The sequence below is a fragment of the Arvicanthis niloticus genome, chromosome 20, assembly GCF_011762505.2.
Source record: "Arvicanthis niloticus isolate mArvNil1 chromosome 20, mArvNil1.pat.X, whole genome shotgun sequence".
Classification (NCBI taxonomy): domain Eukaryota; kingdom Metazoa; phylum Chordata; class Mammalia; order Rodentia; family Muridae; genus Arvicanthis; species Arvicanthis niloticus.
Genome location: NC_047677.1, coordinates 7,951,997 through 7,975,252, shown reverse-complemented (window position 1 = coordinate 7,975,252; position 23,256 = coordinate 7,951,997). Strand labels below are relative to the sequence as shown.

Genomic DNA, 23,256 nt, shown 5'->3' with positions numbered 1-23,256 from the left:
AACTATAATTCATTTACTTTATAACCTCTAAAATTAAGGTAGAAAATGAAGTAAAGTAAAATACCATAGTTTGTGTGGTTATTATTTGCCTTTCTGATAGACATAGCTTATATAACAAAGCATGTATGTTTTTCCTCTTAAGTATGCATTATATTTTTAGTAATCCCTCCCTTAATGTGATAAAAATTGAAACAAAATCTTATTTAGAATGTGTTATGTTTTTTGTTATACAGAGAGAGAGAGAGAAATAGAGAAAGAATGAATGAATATCTCACTGTACAGCCCTAGCTGACCTGATTAGTTATGTAAACCAGTTTGTGGCCATAAAAAAAATAATTCACACAAATCCTCTTGCCTCTGCCTCTGCCTTTGCCTCCCTTTCCCTGCACTGGGGAGTACCACCACTCTTGGCTTTTATGTACATAATTTTCTTCAAATTTATAATGAAAAAGAACATTTATATGTTGCATGACTATTGAAAGTCATGAGGGATTTGAAATAGCTGAAAATAGAAGATATTTAAAAGCAAAAATTCAGATACATTGGTAAACAGTTTGAATATATATATTAATCTAATCATTCTAACTAAAAAAAAAGATGCATGATAATGTCACAGATTATATAAAAGGACAAAACAAATGTTTTCACGTTCTCAAAACCCCACTCTTTTATAAGACTCAAGTTTCTGTGGCTGGAAGCTGTATGGGCACTCAGGCTGAGGATCGGTGTTCAGTCTGTGGCACCCACATGCTCTCAGTTGCCCTATGACCTACATGCACACACTCTCAAGTACATGCCTGGTTATGCATTCAAATATATGATACATGTATTTTTTTTGGAAAAATGAGCCTGTGTCTCTTCTTTTAAGATGCACAGATCACTCAGTTTACATCATTATTATTACCTTTATTATATCATTTCAGATTTAAATATTTTGTTTGTGCCAAGTTTATTTTTGCTTTTTACAAAAACAAATGGGAATGAAGTAGGAAAATTTGTTTTGGTAGTTATAATAATCAAAATTTTTATTTCTTTGCTCTCTGGAACATAATAAGATATATTTCTGCAATTTCTAATGAGTATCAACAAAGTCTACAACTATCTAAACATTATTTAAGAATTTAATACTGAAAAAATAGTTTCTTAGAAGATATAATACACATTTTCTCTAAAAAGTAAAGGCCCATTGCCATTTGGAATATTTAATATGTGTCAGTTCTTACTATAATGTTGTCTAGACTTAACACTCTTCATTTTTAGATATAGAAAAACCTCTTAAGTGCTGTACTGTAAAAAACAGTCTTCTAGTTTTACCCATTTGTCTAAAAATTTATGACTGCTTTTTTTTGTAGCCTTATAAAATATTATTGTCCTTATGTAATGTTTTCATTATTCATTCACCAGTTGATTGATAAGTATCGCTATTTTCTAGCACTTGAATAGAGGAGCAGTGAAGATCGATGAACGAGTATCTGTAGTAGGATGTAGATTTCTTGGCAAATGTTAAGGAGTGATGTAGCAAGTCATATGGTAGTTTAGCTTTTAGCTTTTTGTGGAAACTCCATAATGATTACCTTAATGGCCACACCAGTTTACACTTCCAACTAATAGTGAATAAGGTGCCTTTTCCCCACAACCATTTTTTTTTTTTTTAAGAGAGGGTTCTCAGTGTAGCTCTGGCTATTCTGTAAGTCATGTTGTAGGCAGGATTGGCCTCCGCCTCAAGGGATCTGCCTCCCAACTGCTAGGATTAAAGGAATGGACCACCATGCCTGGCTTGCTGCAGTTTCATTTGATAACAGCAATTGTGATTGGGATTCTACACTTATCCTTAATCAGAGAGGCTCCTCTCTGCAGTAAATAATGGGGGATGCAGAGGCTTATAGCTGTTGAGAATACAGAGAATACGTGGTAATCGAGTGCTCACCCCTAAACAAAATATTTATACTGTTCCATATGAAACTTAGAGCAGTTTGTGGAAGAGAAGGCAGAAAGAATTGAGCCTGAAGATAAGAGAGCTATGGAACACTTTGACTGGCATGACAAAGCTATTGTAATCATGACCTCATAGTAACATCAGTATCCTTTTTTGGGCTTGTATAAGTCTGGGCCTATCATCTATTAAAATTAGGGAAAGACCTATTCAACCCTACACTTTCCTCGTGAGCTATTGGCTACTAATAAAATGTGTGAAAGGGACAGTCATTGTCTTCAGTGAACCCACATTGGAGCCTACTAGGCTCCAGTGGACAGTTCCAAGCCCATAGGCATATTCATGGCCCTGCTTAAATTTACTGGGTCACTAACCAAATGACATGAGTTGATAGAGTAGGAGAGGGTGAGAATAACCACAGTATACATGTTTGGACTTATCAAAGAACAAGTTTAATAAAATTACCATTTAAAAGACAAACCTTTAAAAAATCTCTAAAGTTAATGATAAAGGAAGGCAACAAAGCAAATGGAGTCAAAATGTTATGGTAATTTTTAAAAAGTTTTATATGTCAGTCAACTTAGTTACCACAGACCACTGAGCTTTGAATCTTAAGCGCTAAGGTCGAATAAAGTTCTTTACTCCTGGAATCAAATAGATGCTAACTGCAAATAGCTATGTAATATTGCTCAATTGTTAATTATTCCAAGCTTTGCTTTGTCTAACAGTAAAATCAAATATTACTGTCAATAACATATTTTCTATGAAAACTAAATGAGTGCTCTATTTGTAAAGCTAGTTATAATGTTTGTGTTATAAGAGGCCATTGGAATTTAGTATTGGTCAATCCACTCACCAGTATTTCTTTGTCACTCTTCCCTCATGAATTTCACTCCTGGCTGAAATAACATAACAATCTTCCTGATGCTTGCAAGTCTTGGAAGAAATGAGTCAGGGTTTAAGCAGAACCAAGAGGGTAGTGGGCTTGATTATTGCTGGTATAACAGCTTTAATTACATTAATTGCTAGCACCACTGCTTCTGCAATTGCTATGACACAAGAAGTTAAGACAGCTACTTTTGTTAATCATTTAGCAAAAAAATGTTACTAATGTGTTGAGTATACAGGAGGATTTAGATAGGTATTTGGAAGAACAGATTGATGTTCTTTATCCTATTCAAATTATTGGAAGGAGGTTCACAATTTAAGGGTAAGGAGCCATCTTGAGTGTCATGCCAAATACCATTGATTTATGTTAGTTCTAAAATTTACAGTGGTAGTCATTATAATTAGGAAAAAGTTTAAAGACACTTGCAGTGTATTTGGCATAATTCTAACACCTCTCTGGATCTTTTAACTTTGCATAGTGAGCTTATGAATTTAAAGAATGCTGCTCTGCTGAGTGTTGATGCAGTAAATACTGCTTATAAAATTACCCATGGCCTGAGGTCACTATTTCTAATTTGGTCAAGCTTCAAGAATGGCATATATAGCTTGATCATGCTAGCCCTTTATGTCCTAGAAATACTTTCATTCCTGCCCATCGTGTTAAAGCTTGTCTTTAACAACATCAACATGTTGGCAGCCAAAGTGCATGGCTTGAACCTGAAAATGGACCCCCAGAGAGAGTTATTAATTTAACTGGCTGGCAAGCCAAGGATGAGTAATATTCTGCACAGAGCCTTACCAACCTAAGACAGAAGTGCATTGCTTTTGATAATGCATATTCCATGACGGGTAAGGAAAGCATTCTTGTCAGAATGACCTAAAACAGACTCAGTCTTGTTAATGAAAGCGGGGGGGGGGGGGGGGGGGGTGGTGCGAGAGCCTTTGGGGCTGCTTGGCAAGAATCTGACATGGGCCAAGGACAAGGAAATGTGCTGCTTGGCAGGAATATGACATTGGCCAAGGACAAGGAAATGGGCTTTAAGCAGGAATCAGACATTAGGCTAGAACAAAGAAGTAATTTCAGGTAGGAATCTAAATCTTAGGCTAAAACAAAGAAGTAATTTCAGGCAGGAATCTAAATATCAGGCTAGAACAAGGAAGTAGGCTTCAGACATGAAAATGACTTTGGGCTAGGACAGGGAAGTAGGCTCAGATACTTTGGTCATCCTGATAAGCTCTTAGAAACAGTGATCATTGGGGCGTGTTCACAAAATTGGGTTTAATGTCTTGCTTGTTCTCTGACTATTTGTGTTTATTGTCTTGCTTGTTCCTTGACTGTTTGCATCTATTGTATTGCTAGACCCTCAACCTAGAACTGACCTTAATACATGCATGTAATTAAAATAATATAAAAGCAAAAAGGAGGAGGGGTGGGATAGGGCTTTTTTGAGGCAGTGGGGAAATGGGGAAGGGGATGACATCTGAACTGTAAACAAATAAAATATCCAATAAAAATGATATATTTAAAAAATAATAAAATATTTCTCCATCAAAAAAATCTTTCTGAATTCTTCTGTAAATTGCTTTAAAACTTTATCAATTCATGATATTCTTAGGGACATGTCAACCTGTCTCTTTTATTTTTCCTACTTGAATAGCCTATCGTCTACATTGTTTTCCTTTTGTCTCTTCCTATTTCATTCTTGGTTAGAAGGTGTAAGGCAGAGCTTCCTAAGAATGTAGAAACAGGCTGTCCTCTAAGAGTTTAATAAGTGACATTCACACAATAGTACTGTGACTATTTTCATTCTAATTTGTCTTTCTGACTCTAGGTGGGATAATAAATTTATTGGCATTTTAAAGTGTTTTGTTATCGCTCTGTCTCCCCCTTTTGTTTTTCAGAATGCAGCTAGAATTGTCCGTGCTCTCTTTGAAATTGCACTGAGGAAACGTTGGCCTACCATGACCTATAGGCTTTTGAATCTTAGTAAAGTCATTGACAAGAGACTCTGGGGTTGGGCTAGCCCTTTGAGACAATTTTCTGTGTTACCTCCACACATTCTAACAAGATTAGAAGAAAAAAACCTTACTGTGGATAAGCTCAAAGACATGAGAAAAGATGAAATAGGTAAGAAGGTAGCAAAAATCTTTACATTATTTATATAGATAAAATATATTGATTGGTATATGAATATGCTATATTTCCAAATTAAGATATTGTTGACAGTATTTATGAAATCATTTTTGTCTAACTAAGCAAAATAAAAACATCTTTCCGGACTGTATTAAGTAACTTGACTAAATTAGCGATTATAAGGGAGTGTATATTATTTAATGTTTAATTTTTTGAATATTGACTCTTACCCATAAATGATGAGAATCATTTGATGATGTCCATTCACAGTTAAATTCAATATTTAGTTAATTTGAATATTGTATATCAGCAGTTTTACTTTTTTAAAAATTTTAAATTTTATTTTAAAATTGTGTATGGTACCTGGGAGTATAGCCAAATAGTGGAGCACTAGAAATCTCCTGAATTATCGAAGGTAAAATAAATAAGAATTTGTTAAAGATAAGCTTTGCAGTTCACCAGAGTTTAGCAATCTTAATTATACAATCCACATTTTTAAGCCCAGTTGATACCATTCTGTATATAGAATTATTTTTCTTTTTCCACATAATATTGAAAAGTCCTTGCCACATGTATTTCCATGAGATTTAACATTTTATTGCAAAGTATGTAATATAAGTAGGAAATCCTTTGCTCCTGAATAGTATGGATACTGTTTCTGCAGGGAGGTAGGCTGCCCATCACAAAGACTGCTGCTGTTGGAATCCCAGGGTTATTAAGAGAGACCAAGAGCTTTCTTACACTTACAGTTGAAGGATATTTTAGGTAGAGTGATAACAGTAGAATGTCAATAGGAATGTGATTGTTAAAAAAGGAATTTAAGAAAATATAGTAAAGGTATATTTTTTTAAATAAGAGTTATCACCTTTAATTTTAAATTTAGTTGAGGTTGAAGATTTTGATTCAATAATGTGTGACCTTCAAAAAACTTCTTTTTTTAAGAGCTAAGATAATCTTGATATTAGAAAATATACTGTAGCTTCACTTGCTGAAATTATCACATTTACGTATAGTCAGTTACATTTATATTTTGTAATGTCCTACTTCCATACATATCTGCATTTTAGAATGATTACAAAGATAAGTATTTAAATTATGCTGCTAGACTATAATTTATATTTTTGTTTGTATGTTAGGAATTGTATATGGATGAGTGAATTGTGTTGGATTTAATAAAACATTTCCATTATTGTAAATAGTACTGAAATGACTATTTTCCCAAAATACTTCATAATTTCATACTGTGTCATAGAACTGAGTTAGAAAGTGAGTTTCTTTATAGTTGTTCAGACAGTAGCAAGGCTTAGCAATTTTCAGAACCCTATTAATACCTAAAGAAACCTTGATACTGGGTTTCTATGCTATGAATTGCTAATTCAAGTTAACTATTACAAAATATTCAAACATGCCAGGTCAAGAATGTCAGCTATTTTACATAGCAAATCATAAAACAAGCAGTAAAATCCTGGCTCTGAAGACTCATTTACAAGTCAGATTATTCGGGGCACATTTTTTTCTATGTGATACTTTCCTTTCAGGTCACATTTTGCATCATGTGAATATTGGACTGAAGGTCAAACAGTGTGTCCATCAAATTCCTTCTGTTACAATGGAAGCTTCCATTCAGCCCATCACACGGACTGTCCTCCGAGTATCACTGAACATCCACCCTGATTTCTCTTGGAATGATCAGGTACAGATGGAAACACCTAAATCCATTTTAGTAGAGACTCTCGAGTATCTCTACTGCATGCTCCACCAAACCTTCTTATAGTTGTCCCAAAGACGTGGAAAATCTCTCTCTCTCTCTCTCTCTCTCTCTCTCTCTCTCTCTCTCTCTCTCTCTCTCTCTCTCTCTGTGTGTGTGTGTGTGTGTGTGTTAAGAAATATGTTTTAATTGGTATATTTATACTAGTATAAAATGTGGTATATTGACATGTCAACAAATGAGATCTTTCAGCATCTACAGAATTTCCAGTTTCAACACTGTAGTACATGTCAGTAGATGGAGCTTCCTAAACTGGGCCATATGTTTTATGTTCTTCCATGTTTTTCATGTTAACATTTTTATCATTTCTACTTTGTCATTTAAGCTAGCCACTAATTTGATATTCTGTTTGCTAACAGACATTTTAAATATCAGTATTACAAAGTTACCATTACCTCTTTTTCTTAAACTTTAGGCTAGTAGGAAAAACACTCTTCATTTTCTTCCTTGTCACGAGTTTCTTTGATCCTGAGATCTCTTCCTCAGTGACATTCAAATGTAGCATTAGCCATGATTAATAGATATTTCATTTTTTTCATTTTACCACTACATATAGTAGTAGTATCATACATACCTTTTGTTCAAGATGTCTTTCCCTTGGTTCCTCACATGCTTTCTTTTTTTTTTATGCCCCATTCACTATTTCCTATTTAAAACCATATATAATTTCAGTCCTAACAGTAGGATTGGGGCTGCAGCATTGTTGGTATTTTCAGTCGTGAGCTTGATTCCTAGTGTTACATGAAATAAATGTGCTAGCATGTCCCAGAGTCCCAGAACTCAGCACAGTGAGTTTCAGACCAGTCTGGGCTACTAAATATTTCTTTCAAGGCAAATTAAGCATTAAACTCTTATGTAATAATTTCTGAATTATCTTTCTATTTAGTTAATATTTCTTGAACCAGTCAATGTGTTAGAAATTATAAATGTAAAAGCAAGTCAGAATCTTTTTGCTTGGAATAGAGCCATAGAGAACACCAGTCAATCAGTAATTAATATATACCTGTGTTTTACCCTCATACTTATTGTAAGAATCAAATGAAATATGAGTGAATGAATGTTATCCAGCCACATGTTGTAAAATCACCATTCTATGCTTATCTAAAGTGACATAAGGCACTCAAACTTCTGAGTCCTAGAATTTCCTAATCTATAAATATGCATACTAATGATTGGTATTCTCAGAATTTCTGAGGAAAAAGTGATAGTAATACCACTTTGCTTTAATATTTCTCTAAAGGTAGAATTTTGTACAACATATAAAAGTATAGTTAGCATGAAAAATCATGTTTGGAATTTTAAATTTTATGCTTGTTTATGGAATAAATGAAACTTTTATTGTTTCGGTTATCTTATGCTAACATCAATAATAACCCTCTAGTTAATGGTGTCATGTACGATGTTAGAGTCTTCAATATTAGAAAACTGAACCTGAAGCAAGGAAGATAGACAATGTATAGTCTTGTGCCAATCCACAAGTAGAGTAGATGATGCAGAGTGTTTCAAGGTCCAGGATCTTTTCATTTCTGTTTTGCTGATACTGTTGAGTGCTTACCAGATGTATTATACTTCTCTTTCCAAATAAAACTATTTAAGTGAGCAAGGAAACACATCCCTACTCCCTCAGCCTAGAGCACAAATTCAGCCTGTATTTGTTATGGGTTTTTCCTTTCCTATCAGGAGAATTTCATGAACTGACTATCATATGAGAATCAGAACTGTCCAGGTGTTGTGGCAAAAAATGAATATGGGGCAGTTTTAGACCTTGTAAAAGACCTAAGGCTGACATGGATAAACAAAATATGGCCTATTCATCCAGTGAAACATTAATTGAAAGTATTGATTTATACTTATTTATATATTCAGTTAATTAATTGAAAATTTAATTGAAGTATTGATTCATACTGAATCATTAAAAAAACAGTCATAAAAGTGTATGATTCCATTTCTTTTAAATATGCAGAATACAAATCTGTAGTGAATAGTTTGGCTAGTGCATACGTTTGTTTCCTCTGGAGGTTGGAAAATGATATTATGGCTATAGTTGTGTAGCATTGTGTATATGTTAGGTTTCTTTTTATACTTTAAGTAAACTAATAAACTATAATAGCAAGTAGCTAAAGACAGGAATATAAAAACAGCCTATGTCTTGAATTGTGGTACTTATAAGAACTGTAATACTGTTCTAGGTCCATGGAACAGTAGGGGAACCATGGTGGATTTGGGTAGAAGATCCTACAAATGACCATATTTATCACTCGGAGTACTTTCTAGCTCTTAAAAAACAGGTAAATAAATAATTATGAGGTTATTCCCTTATTTTGCTACCATAAAGAGAAAATCTAACAGTTTCTGGAACTTATTTTATTTCTCAGTGATATCATTCCATTAAAGCTTCAATTATTATTTCTGTCTCTGTTGTTTTAAAGGAAGACAGTAATGTAGGACATTGGTAAATCAATGTGACCATTGTTTGCAAACTTTAATTACAATTTTGGGTATGTCTTCCAGGGTTGTAGAATATGAAACGTAGGTAAAATAAGTAAGAATTCAGTGATATATATACATAGAGAAGTAAAAACACTGAATCGCCTAAGTGAAAATTCTTTACAAATCACTGATAAAAGAATTAGTTCAGCCCTGAAAAATACCTGCAAGTAGTAGTATACCGACTGAGCAGGTGGTATTTATATATTTTGGAATATTTACACACACACACACACACACAGGTAACAGTTGATGAGAAAAGAGGTCATGAATTTAAAAGAGAACAGAGTATATGGGAAGGTTTTGAGGGAGGTAAAAGGGAAGGGTTAAATGATGTTAATTATATTACAATCTCAAAAATAATCAGAATGAATTTTTAAAAATACTTTTCGTGCACTGTCTTGGAATGGTGTTTTGCTTGTAGTTTCATATGCTGCTGGAAAAAGAAAGCTTCATGTTCAAAAACCTTACGTGAGCATCAGATTAGTTTTTCTTGAATTCATTTTTATATTAAACATGTATGTTACAAGCAATTATATTTCTCTTAAAATACTGGTAGACTTAAACAGAAACATTGGGTAAATATTAGCATAATAATTAAAAATTTTAAAAAGAAGTTAAGTAATTGAGTGAATAGTATTTGGGTAATTTTGATACATAAATCAAAGTGGTAGCCTGTAAATGTATGGAAAATAGCACAAAATGAATATAAACTTCTAAGAGTCTATTAGGTTCTTAAAGGGAGTCACACAGAAGGTGCTGAAATACCTACGCATCTCAGCTTTTTAAAATCCAGTGTACTTCTTGTCAGTCCATTTTGTCTAGGTACTGCTTTTTTAACAGTAGACTATACAGTAGAATGCCACGACCTAGACAGAAGTCGAAGGACTCATGCTGACTTGAGACTTCGTTTCATACCAGGTTATCAATAAAGAAGCTCAACTTCTGGTATTTACAATCCCTATTTTTGAGCCTTTGCCCTCTCAGTACTACATTCGAGCAGTGTCTGATAGATGGCTAGGAGCTGAAGCTGTTTGCATAATCAACTTTCAACATCTGATTCTACCAGAGAGACATCCTCCCCATACAGGTAAAGATGACTTACTAATTTGAATCATTACTCTCCATCCCTCCCAAATTACTTTTATTTAATGTTGAAAAACATTTATGCTTATGCTATTCTTTATGAAAATTCAAATTATTAAATAATATAGTTTGGAAAGATACTTTTTAGAAGAAATCTATTTTTAATGTGCCTGTTATGTAGGCATAAAATTTGGTTTTTGTTGAATTTGTCTTTATATTTAACATATTTATTATGAGCAGTTGTGTTTCTCATAAGGTACTGGACTCATAGGACTAAAACAGAAATTGGATAGAGTTTAATTGGTGCCTTAATTTTTAGTTTAAAATGCATTACAGTGGGCTGGTTGTGATAGACTTGATGAGGGAGATGCTTCCTTGCTGCATTTTCATGAACTCCACTTTATATACTTACTACAATTTCTTCCTCTCTTTTTGCTTTCGTATTCAAATGTTTTTACTATGGATTCTCTGAAGCATTTGAGATAGTATTTCAGACATTTAAGATTTTGGATTATGAGATCAGGTATGGCAGTACGTATGCTAAATCACCATTATTTAGTTTGAATATTTGTTTATCTTGTTGATGTTATTCAGTATCTAAAGTGATTTACTACTAAAACTTTATGTTTTGTTTTGTTTCTTTGGTTGTATTTGTTTTGTCTTAAGTCTGTTTGTTTGCTTGGTTGTTTTCTTATTCTGGAATGGATTTACAAATACCCCAGTGAGACCAGATAGTACAAATAGCATGGAGCCTTCACATCAGTTTTCTCCCATTCTTTCAAATGCTCCATGAAATCTACATCAATTTTTTTCTTGAGGCTTTTAAATTAACCAGTGTATTATTTTTCTTTCTTCTCTTTGAAAATAAATAGTCCAGGTGTGTTGATTTCTAGAGAATCTTAGCTTATTTGATAGTTGACTAAAAATCTTAATTTTTGTTTAATTATTCAAGAGGAAAAACTTTCCAACATTTCATAAGTAAAGGCTTCTTTTGATTTTTTTGACTATTTCAGTTATTTATTTATTATTTATGTGTATGGATGTTTTACCTGCATTATGTCTGAACATACACATCATTGGCATGCAGTGCCTGCATCCGGTCCTCAGGAATTGGAGTTACTCATAGTTGTTAGCTGCTATGTGGGTGTTCAGAACAGAACGTAGGTCCTTCTAACTGCTGAGCCATCTCTTTGTTTTTTCCTCTTGGATATTTTATTTATTATATTTCAGATGTTATCCCCTTTCCCCATTCCCCCAGACACCCCCTATCCAATCTCCCTGCCTCTTGTTTCTATGTGGGTATGCCCCCACCCACCCACTCCCAACTCCCCGCCCTTGAATTTCCCTACACTTGGGCATCCAGCCTTTATGGGACTAAGGACTTCCTCTCCCACCTATGCATGGCAAGGCCATCCTCCCTTACATATACAGCTGGAGCCATGGGTCCCTCCCTGTGTGCTCCCAGGATGGTGGTTTAGACCCTGGGAGCTCTGGTTGGTTAGTATTGTTGTTTTCCTCATTGGGCTGCAAACCCTTTCAGCTCCTTCAGTCTTCTTTCTAACTCCTCCATTGGGAACCCCATGATCAGTTCAGTGGTTAGCTACCAGCATCCGCCTCTATATATGTCAGGCTCTGGCAGACCTCTAAGGAGACAGCTATATCAGGCTCCTGTCAACATGCACTTCCTGACATCTACAACAGTATCTGCCTTTGGTGACTACACATGAGATGGATACCCAGGTGGGGCTGCCTCCTTCAGTTTCTGTTCTACACTTTGTCTCCATATTTGCTCCCATGAGTATTTTGTTACTCCTTCTAAGGACTGAAGCACCCACACTTTGGTCTTTGTTCTTCATGAGCTTCATGTGGTCTGTGAGTTGTATCTTGGGTACTGCTAGCTTTTGGGCTAATATCCACTTATCAGTAAGTGCATAGCATGTGTATTCTTTTGTGATTGGGTTACCTTACTCGGGATGATATTTTCTAGTTCCATCCATTTGCCTAAGAATTTCATGAATTCCTTGTTTTAATAGATGAGTAATACCCTATTGTGTAAATGTACCACATTTTCTGTATCCATTTTTTCTGTTGAAAGGCATCTGGGTTCTTTCCAGCTTCTGACTATTATAAATAAGGCTGCTATCAACATAGTGGAGCATGTGTCCTTGTTGTATGTTGGAGCATCTTTTGGTTATTTAGTTACCTCACTACAGTCCTATGGATAGTGAAAAATTAGGCTTTGATATGACTTATCTTCATGATTTTGGTCAAATATGGACCTTTTTCATTAAGTTTGTTTACCTTAAAAGAGTCCATAGGACAGCCCAGTTCCTCTTTGATATCTTGACAGAAGAGAATTATTTATCAACAGCAAAAGTAAGAGATGTGATAGTACCAGTGTCACAATCTTCTCACAAACAGTGAACATTCTGTTACTTTCATTTTTCATTGTATATACTATCCAGAATTTTATAATAAAATATATAAAATATCTAGTGTTTTCATTTAAAATATTTTGACATTAACACATATTTTTAATTAATATGCTTAATTATATAGTATATTATCATTATATTTTAATGTTTAATTATTTTATAGTTAAGCAACCATGCAGATATCAAATTATGTATTTAATATCTCATTTTTACTACATTTTCAAAACCAAAAATTTACCATCGTGATATCTCAATTGATATTCAAAGTGTACAAGAGATAATTCAATGATCCCAGTATATATTTGGCTCATTCTGTATATAATCATATTATTGAATCTAAATCAATCAAGCAAAGTTACTGAAGTATCTTCATTGAACAGAGAGTAATTGCCTACTTGTCATGCACAGTGATTGGTTTTGTATTCTTTAAAACCTATCTGTGCATTATTATTGCAAACTTGAGTTCCTTCTCTCTCCTGTCTCCTTTCTCTTCTTGGTTTATAGTTTATAAAAAACTGAAGCAGTTCTAATTTGACAAGGACAACATGCACATAGCTCTTGACTAACCATGCAGTAGAGTCAAGCAGTAATCAAGAATTAGCTTTTTATCTTTTAGGTAGACCTTTAAGATGAAAATTAACCATATGTTACATTTTTTTTTTTTTTTACTGTTTTCCGTCTGCTTCCTTTTTTTTTTTTATTTGTTTGATTGATTGGTTTTTGCATCCCAAACACAGGTTACCCTCTCCTCCTCCTAGTCCCTCCCCCCAAACTCCCCTACTCCCATCAACTCTTCTCCAGTTGAAGAGGACTATATTCTCTTGCTAAACTTTTAAATTCAATCTTATCTAAACTTGAAATAAACATCACTTGTGTAACAATCTGGATAGTAATTCCACAGTGTTTTAACTGATAGATGTCTGGAAAATGGGAAAATAAGAAGTCTTGATACTTAGGGGTATCGAGTTAGATGTGTAACTTTATCTCTAAATTGTTTTAAATTCTAATTTCTTGGGTCTCTAGTCAATGTGATGAAAAAGGACTAAATCTGTTTTCTTTGATGGTTTTTTCAGGGCAAATTTTGTTCTTTTCAGTTATTTTCTGCTTTACAGTTCCTTAAGTTCTTGTTAGCTATAGCAATGGCTTTTGTAACTACTCTACCATGGCAGTGTTCAGATCATCATAATTAGGTGGTGAAACTTACTGTACTTCAAGTTTGTAGGTAGTATTTTGTTTTAGTTAAGCATTAAAGATGATCTAGTTTAGTTCTATAACATGAGTACTCTCATGATCTTGTTTTTAAGTTTTATTCCAATTGATAGAAAAAGACCTAATTGCTTCATGAGAACCTTCTAGAAGAGCATTCAGTGTGCTACTAGGATGTGACAAATGAGTAAAAAGAGGTTACTGGTGTGTAAGAATGAAAGATTCTTTTTATTGTTTGAAATACAGTGTCCAGTGTTGTTAATAGTTTTAGTTTGGTTGGTTGGTTTGGGTTTTTTCTTGTGTGTGTGTGTGTGTGTGTGTGTGTGTGTGTGATATTATAGCAGTACTTGTGTTTTTTTCAGAATTATTGGACCTTCAGCCTTTACCAGTCACAGCTTTGGGGAGCAAAGCATATGAAGCTCTATATAACTTCAGCCACTTCAATCCAGTACAGACACAGATATTCCACACACTGTATCACACAGACTGTAATGTCCTGCTTGGAGCCCCCACTGGATCTGGCAAGACAGTTGCAGCTGAACTAGCTATTTTCAGAGTCTTCAACAAGTATCCCACTTCAAAGGTCAGTTCACAGAGTCAGTCATGTTTATAGTTGATCCAAGAAGACAGTCTTATTCTCAGTACTAGAATATACTAAATATCTTGTCAGAACCCAGAGAGGTTATTTACTGGCAGAGAATTTCCTAAGGAACCTCATTAGTAGTAGAATAAATTTCTTGGTAGAAAAAAAAATTAATTACCTCTAATTTGGAGCTCTCTAGTTGAATATTTTCTCTGTTATATTTACAACTCATTGGTAGGTCTGTGATAAGACACCTGGCTCATACCCATGTACATAAGATACATAGAAACCCAAACTTCAAAATTAGTGATTAACCTTTCTCAGATATTCCGTAAAGCTCATGTAAATTCTATACCAAATATAGGAACATGTTTTGTGTCCTTAAAACTCTATTTGTATATAATGTATTATTTTATAATTGTTTCCTTTATGTTACACTATAATGTCATCATAAAATACCTGATTTTTTAAAAAAGTCTAAAAGAACATGTATCCTTTTATTTTAAAGTAGGATGTTTATGATGCCTAGTTATCTTGTTTTATATAAATATAAAGTTAATGGTTTTCTTTTCATTAATTTAACAGTGCAATATTCATTGCTAAAGGGAACTTTAAAATCTGCATTGTTCTGTTTTTGACAAGTTTTGTATTTCTTATTCAAAGATGCTATTATTACGAGTCTTTTTGTCTCTGTTCCCTCTTTAGGCAGTATATATTGCACCTCTCAAAGCTCTAGTACGTGAAAGAATGGATGACTGGAAAATTAGAATAGAAGAAAAACTTGGTAAAAAGTAAGTTCTTATTTTGATTAAAATAGGCTTTGAAGCGTGTAAGGGACTAACACTTAAAAGTTACATAAATCTGCTTGATGGTCTCTGTGATTTTCATATTTTACCTAAAAGTTAATTATTAGACTTACGTCAGTACTCCATGAATACTTTGATTTAGCATGCTATCTTTTCCAAAATATCTTTATTCCAAAAATAAATTATCTATTTTTCTTTGGTATGATTGAGAATAACCTCCAGAAACTACTTCAAAAGCATTTTGCTTGTAATTTTTAAGTCTTTGACAAGACTGCTTATTGCAGCATTGTTTATCAGCAACACGACTAACAACTGGAATGGCCCATAGTGCACTTCCAAGTAAATAATGGAACACATGCAAGATACAGAATTTTCCATATCTCCTCAAAAGAATGACCACAACGTACTAAATGAGCCAACAACTCTAGAGATTGAGAGAAGAAAACGAATTGAATATGTGCTTGCTTCAAAATATGAAACAATGGCTATAGGAGTGTTCACTGTGGATTCGTTCAGCTGTGGCTACATGACATATTCAGTATAATATGTAAAATGTAAAACTCAAGACATTAAAGAATTAAGTATATGCGGTAGGAACATTATTATTGGAGGGGAAAAAACTTTCTCTTTTATTCTTTTTTTCTGAGTCTGAATATAGATTGTAGAATAATTAACTGAAAATTTAGAAATACCTCCAAACTTATCGATGTGTTTTGTCCATTCCTCTTCTACACTTTCATGGGTAACCTTTTTTTTTCACTGTGAGCTGAGACACCCCCCTGCCCCTTGCTAAGAAAGGTGGCATTTAGTTGCCGTTTATGATCTTGTTCATATCCCAGTCAATTCCAGTTTTTCTATGTTACCTATAGGAATTTTCAGTCTTAAGAAATTAAATTAACTTTGCAAATTATGCTATTCTTAATTAATGCTTTAACAAAATAACACACTAAGTAAACAGATTTTTTTTTTCAACAGTGTCATGTGTGGTGTGGCACATTACTCTTAGGAAGAAAGGATAGTAGTGCAGTTTCATTGTTAGCTACATACTAAGTTCAAATTTAGCATGGGCAACATGATGAGTAATGGGATGAGGAACTGTTGGAGGGCGGCCCGGGAGGAGTAATGACAGGACTGTAGAAAAGATTAAAGATAACTGAAAAGAAAAAAAAACAAGAAGGTTGAATAAGAGAGATTATTAAGACATTTGTCTAGTTCACTGTGTGGACAAGGAGATATCTATTTGGCTTCATAAAATAACAAACAAATTGTTTTATGTGAAATTAGGCAAAGTTTGACACTTAAATCATATATAAGTTGCATATAGTTGATCTGAATTTCTGTGTGTTTACATATCTTTATTGTGTGCCTTTCTGTGTTAATGCAACTGTTTCATTTCAGAATTTTTCAAGTGAAAGTAGATAACGTAGTTTTAAGCATTTTAAAATTTTACTTCCAAAGATATGTATTTTAGCCTGTCTATAGTTACATGTTTCCTGAGAATCAATTTTATTTTTCTCTAGAGTTATTGAACTAACTGGGGATGTGACTCCAGACATGAAATCCATTGCTCAGGCTGACCTTATTGTCACAACCCCAGAAAAGTGGGATGGAGTCAGTCGAAGCTGGCAGAACAGGAGCTATGTCCAGCAGGTCAGCATTCTCATCATAGACGAGATCCATCTACTAGGTAGGTTCACTCAGCTGAAAATAGAATTTTATAAAACTTACATTATTTTATTAATGTAATATCATTGGTAAATAATTGTATTTGTTCTTGAAGTGTAATGTGATGCTTTATTTGCATACAATATGTAATGATTAAATCATGTTAAAGTATTTGTCACCAACTACAGTGCATTTGGTCTCTTGGACTTATTCTTCTGTCTAACTGAAGCTAAGTATCTTTCCCACATCAGTTTCCCCATCCCCCACCAAACCACACTCATCCCCTATCCAACTCTGTTTTTCTCTTTGTTTCTTTACTAGATGATGCAAATTTGTCTGTAAGTGTGGGGCTCATTTCTTTTTAACTTAAGTTGTCTGGTTCTTCTATGATGTAACTGACAGGAGTCCATTCTTTTTATTGTTTTATAATATTTCGTTGTCTACAACATTTTATTTATTCATTTGTGAGTGGACACTGAGTCATTATTTGGCTATTGTTGATAATAATATAATGGACAATGAAGTACAAATAACAGTTTGGCATATTGATTTTAGTTCCTCTGTTTGTTCGCATGGTAGTTTCCTCCCACTGCTCTTGAAAGGAATAGTTATACTCTGATTTTGTACCTGCATGAATTTATTAAAGGATTAATTTTTATTATTTTTAATTCTTAGGTGAGGAGAGAGGCCCAGTTTTAGAAGTCATTGTATCTCGAACAAACTTTATCTCATCACACACAGAAAAGCCTGTTAGAATAGTCGGACTGTCCACTGCGCTAGCTAATGCCAGAGACCTTGCTGACTGGCTCAACATTAAGCAGGTATATGGAAGAGTGATAAATTAGTTTTTCAGCAATCAGTTTTATACATAACTTAACAAAGTTGTGCTGCATATTTCAATATAAACATGGTAAGTGACTTTTTTATGTTTACCAGATGGGTTTGTTCAACTTCCGACCATCAGTTCGCCCAGTTCCGCTAGAAGTTCACATTCAGGGATTCCCAGGACAACATTACTGCCCACGCATGGCTAGTATGAACAAGCCTGCATTTCAGGGTAAGCATCAAGATTCTTTAATGAAGTAATAAGCACTCTCTATAGATGATAGCTATTAAATACATTGCAACTCATTCCGCTTTCTATGAAACAATGATACACCCAAAAGCTATCTTCATCACCCATTGGAGAACATAATACTTACTGAATTTTGTATGGAAAATTAGAGGTATTTCATGAATCAAAATGACTTTACAACAGAATAAGATACGTATTTAGGAAATGTATGATTCTTAATATTAGACATCTAGGGTGTTATGTGTTAAAAGCTTAAACACATGATAAATGAGAGCAACCTTATCTTTGAACAGAAAATATAGACAGTTCAGTAGTTAAGAGTACCTACTGATCTTACTGAGGACCAAGGCTCAATTCCCAGCAACTTGTGGCAGATTACAACCATCTGTGACTCTGGTTCCAGCCCATCTCATGTCACTAGCCTCTGCAAATACCTGGTATTCAAGTGATGTCCACATACACATACATGTAGGCAAACATTCATAAATATAAAATAAGGATAAATAAATCTTAATTTAAAACAACTTATGCAACTCGATACTTTTAAAATTTCTATAGGTTTCATCTTATGTTTTTCATTTTTCCTTTTCTAACTAATTAAGCAAATAGGAGAGGTGTAGGAAACATGTTTTATTTAGGCTACAGAAGGAATATTTATTGTATCAATTAAAAATAACCTCCAAAATAAATTCTCTAATGTGTACTGCTGTTGATTGTGAGGTGACAGTTGTGAGGTGACTTTTTAGCTGCTGTAATTAGCCTATGACAGAAGCACAGTATTGATTGTGGGCTGGAGACCCATCTTGGCAGTTCAGATTATTTACACCTCCACAGAAGCATTGTACAAAATCACTAATGAACAATAAATCTGCCAGGAGCTGCTCAGCCACACCTGTTCTTGCAGCAGTAAAACACATTAAATGTTGAGGTTTAGAAAAGAAACAGATCATTCATGATTGTCTATATAAATGATACCCGTATTGCAGGGGTGTGTGTTTTAAACATTGTATTTCTAAGGTGATTTATAACATATTTATCATTTATATTTTTAGTATACTAATAAATGGTTAAATGGAAAAAATTAGGATAAATATTTTTCATGAGATCAATTACAGAAATTGCTTATATCTGTATAGGAAATGCCTGCATGCCATGACGGAAAAGGAAGCATTTGCATTGTGTAAATAGTAAATCAACAATAAAGACCTAAAGTACTTGCTGTTAGCTATGGTATCAGTTCAGTCCTATCCTTATTTACTATTTGTCAGACCTCCAGTGATTTCCTAGATTTCTTTGAGATTGGAAATAGGAGCTGTGCTGATCTTACGTTTCCTGTTATGGTATAAAATCGAGTGCACGTCTGTATTTCCATTTTACAACTGACTTTTCACCCTATAGGAACAGGTTCTGCAGCTCACAGTTCAAAAGATGAAACAAGTGGAACTTTTTCTTATAAAATGTTTAACATCTGAGTTTTCATTTGTAATTAGCATATGTTAGACATCAGTGTGACATTTTAAAGCAGTTACATTTCAATGATTTTTCTACCAAACCTTCAACCCCCTTTCATTGTTTTGCCACTCACTGTTTGAAAGTTTAAAAAATGAAAAAAAGGAAGAAAAAAAGCCCTCAATTTCCAGATAATTCAAATGATTTCTGTGTGACATTAAGTATTTCTTTTTTAAAACTGTTGTTTATTCTTCGTTCTTCGGTGGTGTTACCCAGGCCATGCCATTCCCAGGTCTGCATGAGACACAGAATGGCTACTGTTGTCAACAGTACACTCTTCCTACCTGAAGCCACATGTGTATTTCAGAAGTCAGAGAGAAATATCTTTCTTATTTATCACTTAGCTATTGTTGACAGTTTATCTTACGTTTTATCTTCTGATGCCAGGAAATATAGAAGGAATCTGTGTGTGTTATTGTTGTTTCTTGGACATTTTTATCACTCTGCAGAGCTTGCTTGGAATCCTTATATCCCAGGATTAGTTATCTCTAATATCACTGCTTAGACTAGCAGCAATGTCTTGGAAACAAACTCAGGAATAGAGGAAACTCAATGTAAGATTCTGTATACAGTTTAACGGAGAATCTCAGCATTGTAGTGGCTTTTACCTTTGTGTGACCTTGGGAGTGACAAGTAAATCTTCTCTATGTTAGTTCTGTAGAACTGTGGCTAGAACCTTCACTGTTACCTTTCCAGTGTCCTGATAGTCTACTACCTGAAAGAATGTTAGATTTCATGACGAAATTAAGAATTCATATGAACTACATTGGTTTTTATGTATATCCCCAAAACTTTCCACAGCCATTAGAAGTCATTCTCCAGCCAAACCTGTTTTGATATTTGTCTCATCAAGACGTCAAACACGACTTACTGCTTTAGAGTTGATAGCTTTTCTGGCCACTGAAGAGGACCCAAAGCAGTGGTTGAATATGGATGAGCAAGAGGTAAGTGAGATGCTTTTTTCAATTCTTACTGTACTGTAATAGGAATTATGCATTTAATTAATAATTTAATTAATTTTTTAATTAATTAATTTATTTATTTATTAATTTATTTATTAATTTATAATTTATATTATAAATTATATTATTTATATTAATTATAATTATATTAATTATATAAATATTACTATTTATTTATTTATAATTGATTTATTTATTAATTAATTAATTTAATTAATAATTCACTTTTATTCTATAATCAAAATATTAGGAAACAAGGAGTGCATTGTGCTACCATCATACAACATTTGTATGCATTTCCTTGATATTCCCAGTAAAGTATTTACTTCACATAGCTTTATGTAGGTGATTTCCTTTATTTAACATTATGATTAATTTTTTGTATTCAATTATGTTTTCATATGTGTTTTAGCATTTCCTGTCCTTATACAATTTAGGATTGATTTTGGTAGATTAATTTTAGAGAAACAACATGATCATTGTTTAAACTTAGTACATACTAATCGATATAGCAAACTTTAAAAATACATGATTTTAAATAAAATTTTGTTCCTAATCAGTTTTATTTTACTATGTAGCTATTATGTAGTTTTTTATTCATATAGTTAAATAATCAAGTTTCTTTATTATAATTTATTTCTTTTGGATTATTTTCTCAGAGAACATGGTTAGCGCTTTTTTTACAGTAACAATTACTTTCCAAAACAACTATACTGATTAAAGTGGTCACCCTTGCTGTATGAGTTGCCAGTGGTGTCGAAGAGTCAAGGCATCCTACATTTCTTATGATTCACTAACACTAGGAAGAGTGTTACCTTGTTGTTTTAATCTATACCTTGATTTTGTGTGGATGAATGTGGTTTTATACATTTGTTCCTTTTCTTTTTTGTCCCTTCATTTTTTATGGTTTTATCTTTTCAGTACATTTATCTTAGAGATTTGTATAGAACCTTATAGTTATTTGGAAATATCTGTATAAAACTTCATATTATATCACTTTTCCTTCATATTTGTATGTTAGTATGCATATATACTAATATACTCCTTAATTATTTTTCCTTATCTTTTACCTTTTACAAATTGAAGATTTTACCTTTTATCTTATATAGTCCATGTAATGTGGTTCTCATTGTTCCTTCTATTATAGTTACACTTTTTCTATTCTATAGATTTAATTCATAGTACCTTTCCTTTTTAACTCTCCTCTAGTTTTAAAAGTATTTCCTTAGACAGATGTCTAATTGTTGTGTCTGCATCTCCTCTTCCTCTCCCATTTCAGCTTTTCACGGTTGGTGTGACTTGATTCCAAACCCATCAATTCAGTCTAAACAGGTTGTCTATTTCTCCCTTTTCTTTTCTCATGGCCATTGGAATTAATGTCTAAGCCAGTCTGTTGGATAAACTGGTTGTGCTATGATAAGCCAGTGTTTCAGAGTGCTCCTGTAGTTCCACAGATGACATTCTCTACTAGTGAGCATTTTATCTATTAAATTTCATCATTGCTGTCTTAAGGTTGCATATATGGCTATACTATAATACATATTTTAACATTACACTAATTTTGAAAAATTATTTTTGTTCTGTGTTATTTGATTGCTATGTCTAAGGAAAGTATTATTGTAGGCAAGGTGAGTGACTAAGACTACAAAGTTAATAATTTCATCTTTGTTCTTATACATGGATCTTACTTTATTTTGTTTATACACATGTATCTCCGGGGGGAGGTGGTGAATCTAGGTATAGGCTTTCTAGTGAAAGAAGCTCAAAAGGGGAGACAGAAGAGGTGTTGAGAAAGCAGAGGAGATGAGGCAGTAAGACACATGACACGTGACGGCAGGAAGTAGGTTATGGAGGTTTAGGAAGAAGGGGAAAAAGCAGGGGAGAACAGACAAAACCAAGATGCCATAAGGAAAGCTAATAATGTTTGTGCCCATTTTAAAGAAATCCTTTAAAAAGTAGCCAGTTATGTCTACATAGCTTAAGAGGCCAATTCTAAAAATATAGATAAATTAACCACTGGCTTATGGCTTATTTTATAGATAGCATCTGTCTAGGCTTAATTATATTTCTCTTTTGTTTTACCCCTAAAAGTGTTCCAAATCAAGACATTTCTTCCAAGTAAGGTGATAAAGTGCGTGTGTACTCAACACATTTTGGGATGTTTGTTCACAGTATTATTCTGCATTTACCACAGTTGTGACTCACATTCTCTTAAAATATGAACCTCATGTGTTCCACATGAGGTTCATATATTTTTTTAATAATGATATGCTCTCTGAGGAACTCCATATACCTCAGATATTGTAGAGAATTCTGCTGTGTTGTTTTAATTGGAAAAATACTTATCACCATTGATAAGTAAACCATAGCATGTACTTCCATGCCCCCTACCCTGGAAAATTAGGACAGCTAGAAATTTTATCATTTCCAAAACTTTATCATTTTTTTCTCCTCCAGTCTCTGTCAATCCAGGATGGCTTTGCTTCATGAAGCTTTCATTGAGTTTGTGTTTGGTTTACTGCATGAGCTCAGTTTGAGTATACCAAACCTACATATGCAACTTTTTCTATGTGATTATTCCTAAATCTACATAAAGCAGGTGTTTCTGTTATGGAACCCCCAAGTGAGTAACAGAAATCCCTTAATTACAGTGCATGTTGCTGTGATAAAACACCATTACCCAAAGCAAGTTGGGAAGTGAAGGGTTTATTTACAGCGC

At 33.6% G+C, this 23,256-nt stretch overlaps 1 protein-coding gene across 2 annotated transcripts in view; it reads left to right on the top strand.

Moving 5' to 3' along the window:
* The window catches only part of Ascc3 (activating signal cointegrator 1 complex subunit 3), a 265,284-nt gene that overhangs the window by 136,923 nt on the left and 105,105 nt on the right, over nt 1–23,256 (top strand). For both annotated transcript variants that reach the window (XM_034524196.2, XM_076917041.1), the window contains 10 exons: nt 4,724–4,949; nt 6,494–6,648; nt 8,913–9,011; nt 10,132–10,300; nt 14,300–14,520; nt 15,226–15,311; nt 16,847–17,013; nt 17,667–17,812; nt 17,928–18,048; nt 20,377–20,519. In XM_034524196.2, coding sequence (XP_034380087.1) covers nt 4,724–4,949; nt 6,494–6,648; nt 8,913–9,011; nt 10,132–10,300; nt 14,300–14,520; nt 15,226–15,311; nt 16,847–17,013; nt 17,667–17,812; nt 17,928–18,048; nt 20,377–20,519 — 1,533 coding nt within the window. The remainder of the gene's footprint in view (nt 1–4,723; nt 4,950–6,493; nt 6,649–8,912; nt 9,012–10,131; nt 10,301–14,299; nt 14,521–15,225; nt 15,312–16,846; nt 17,014–17,666; nt 17,813–17,927; nt 18,049–20,376; nt 20,520–23,256) is intronic.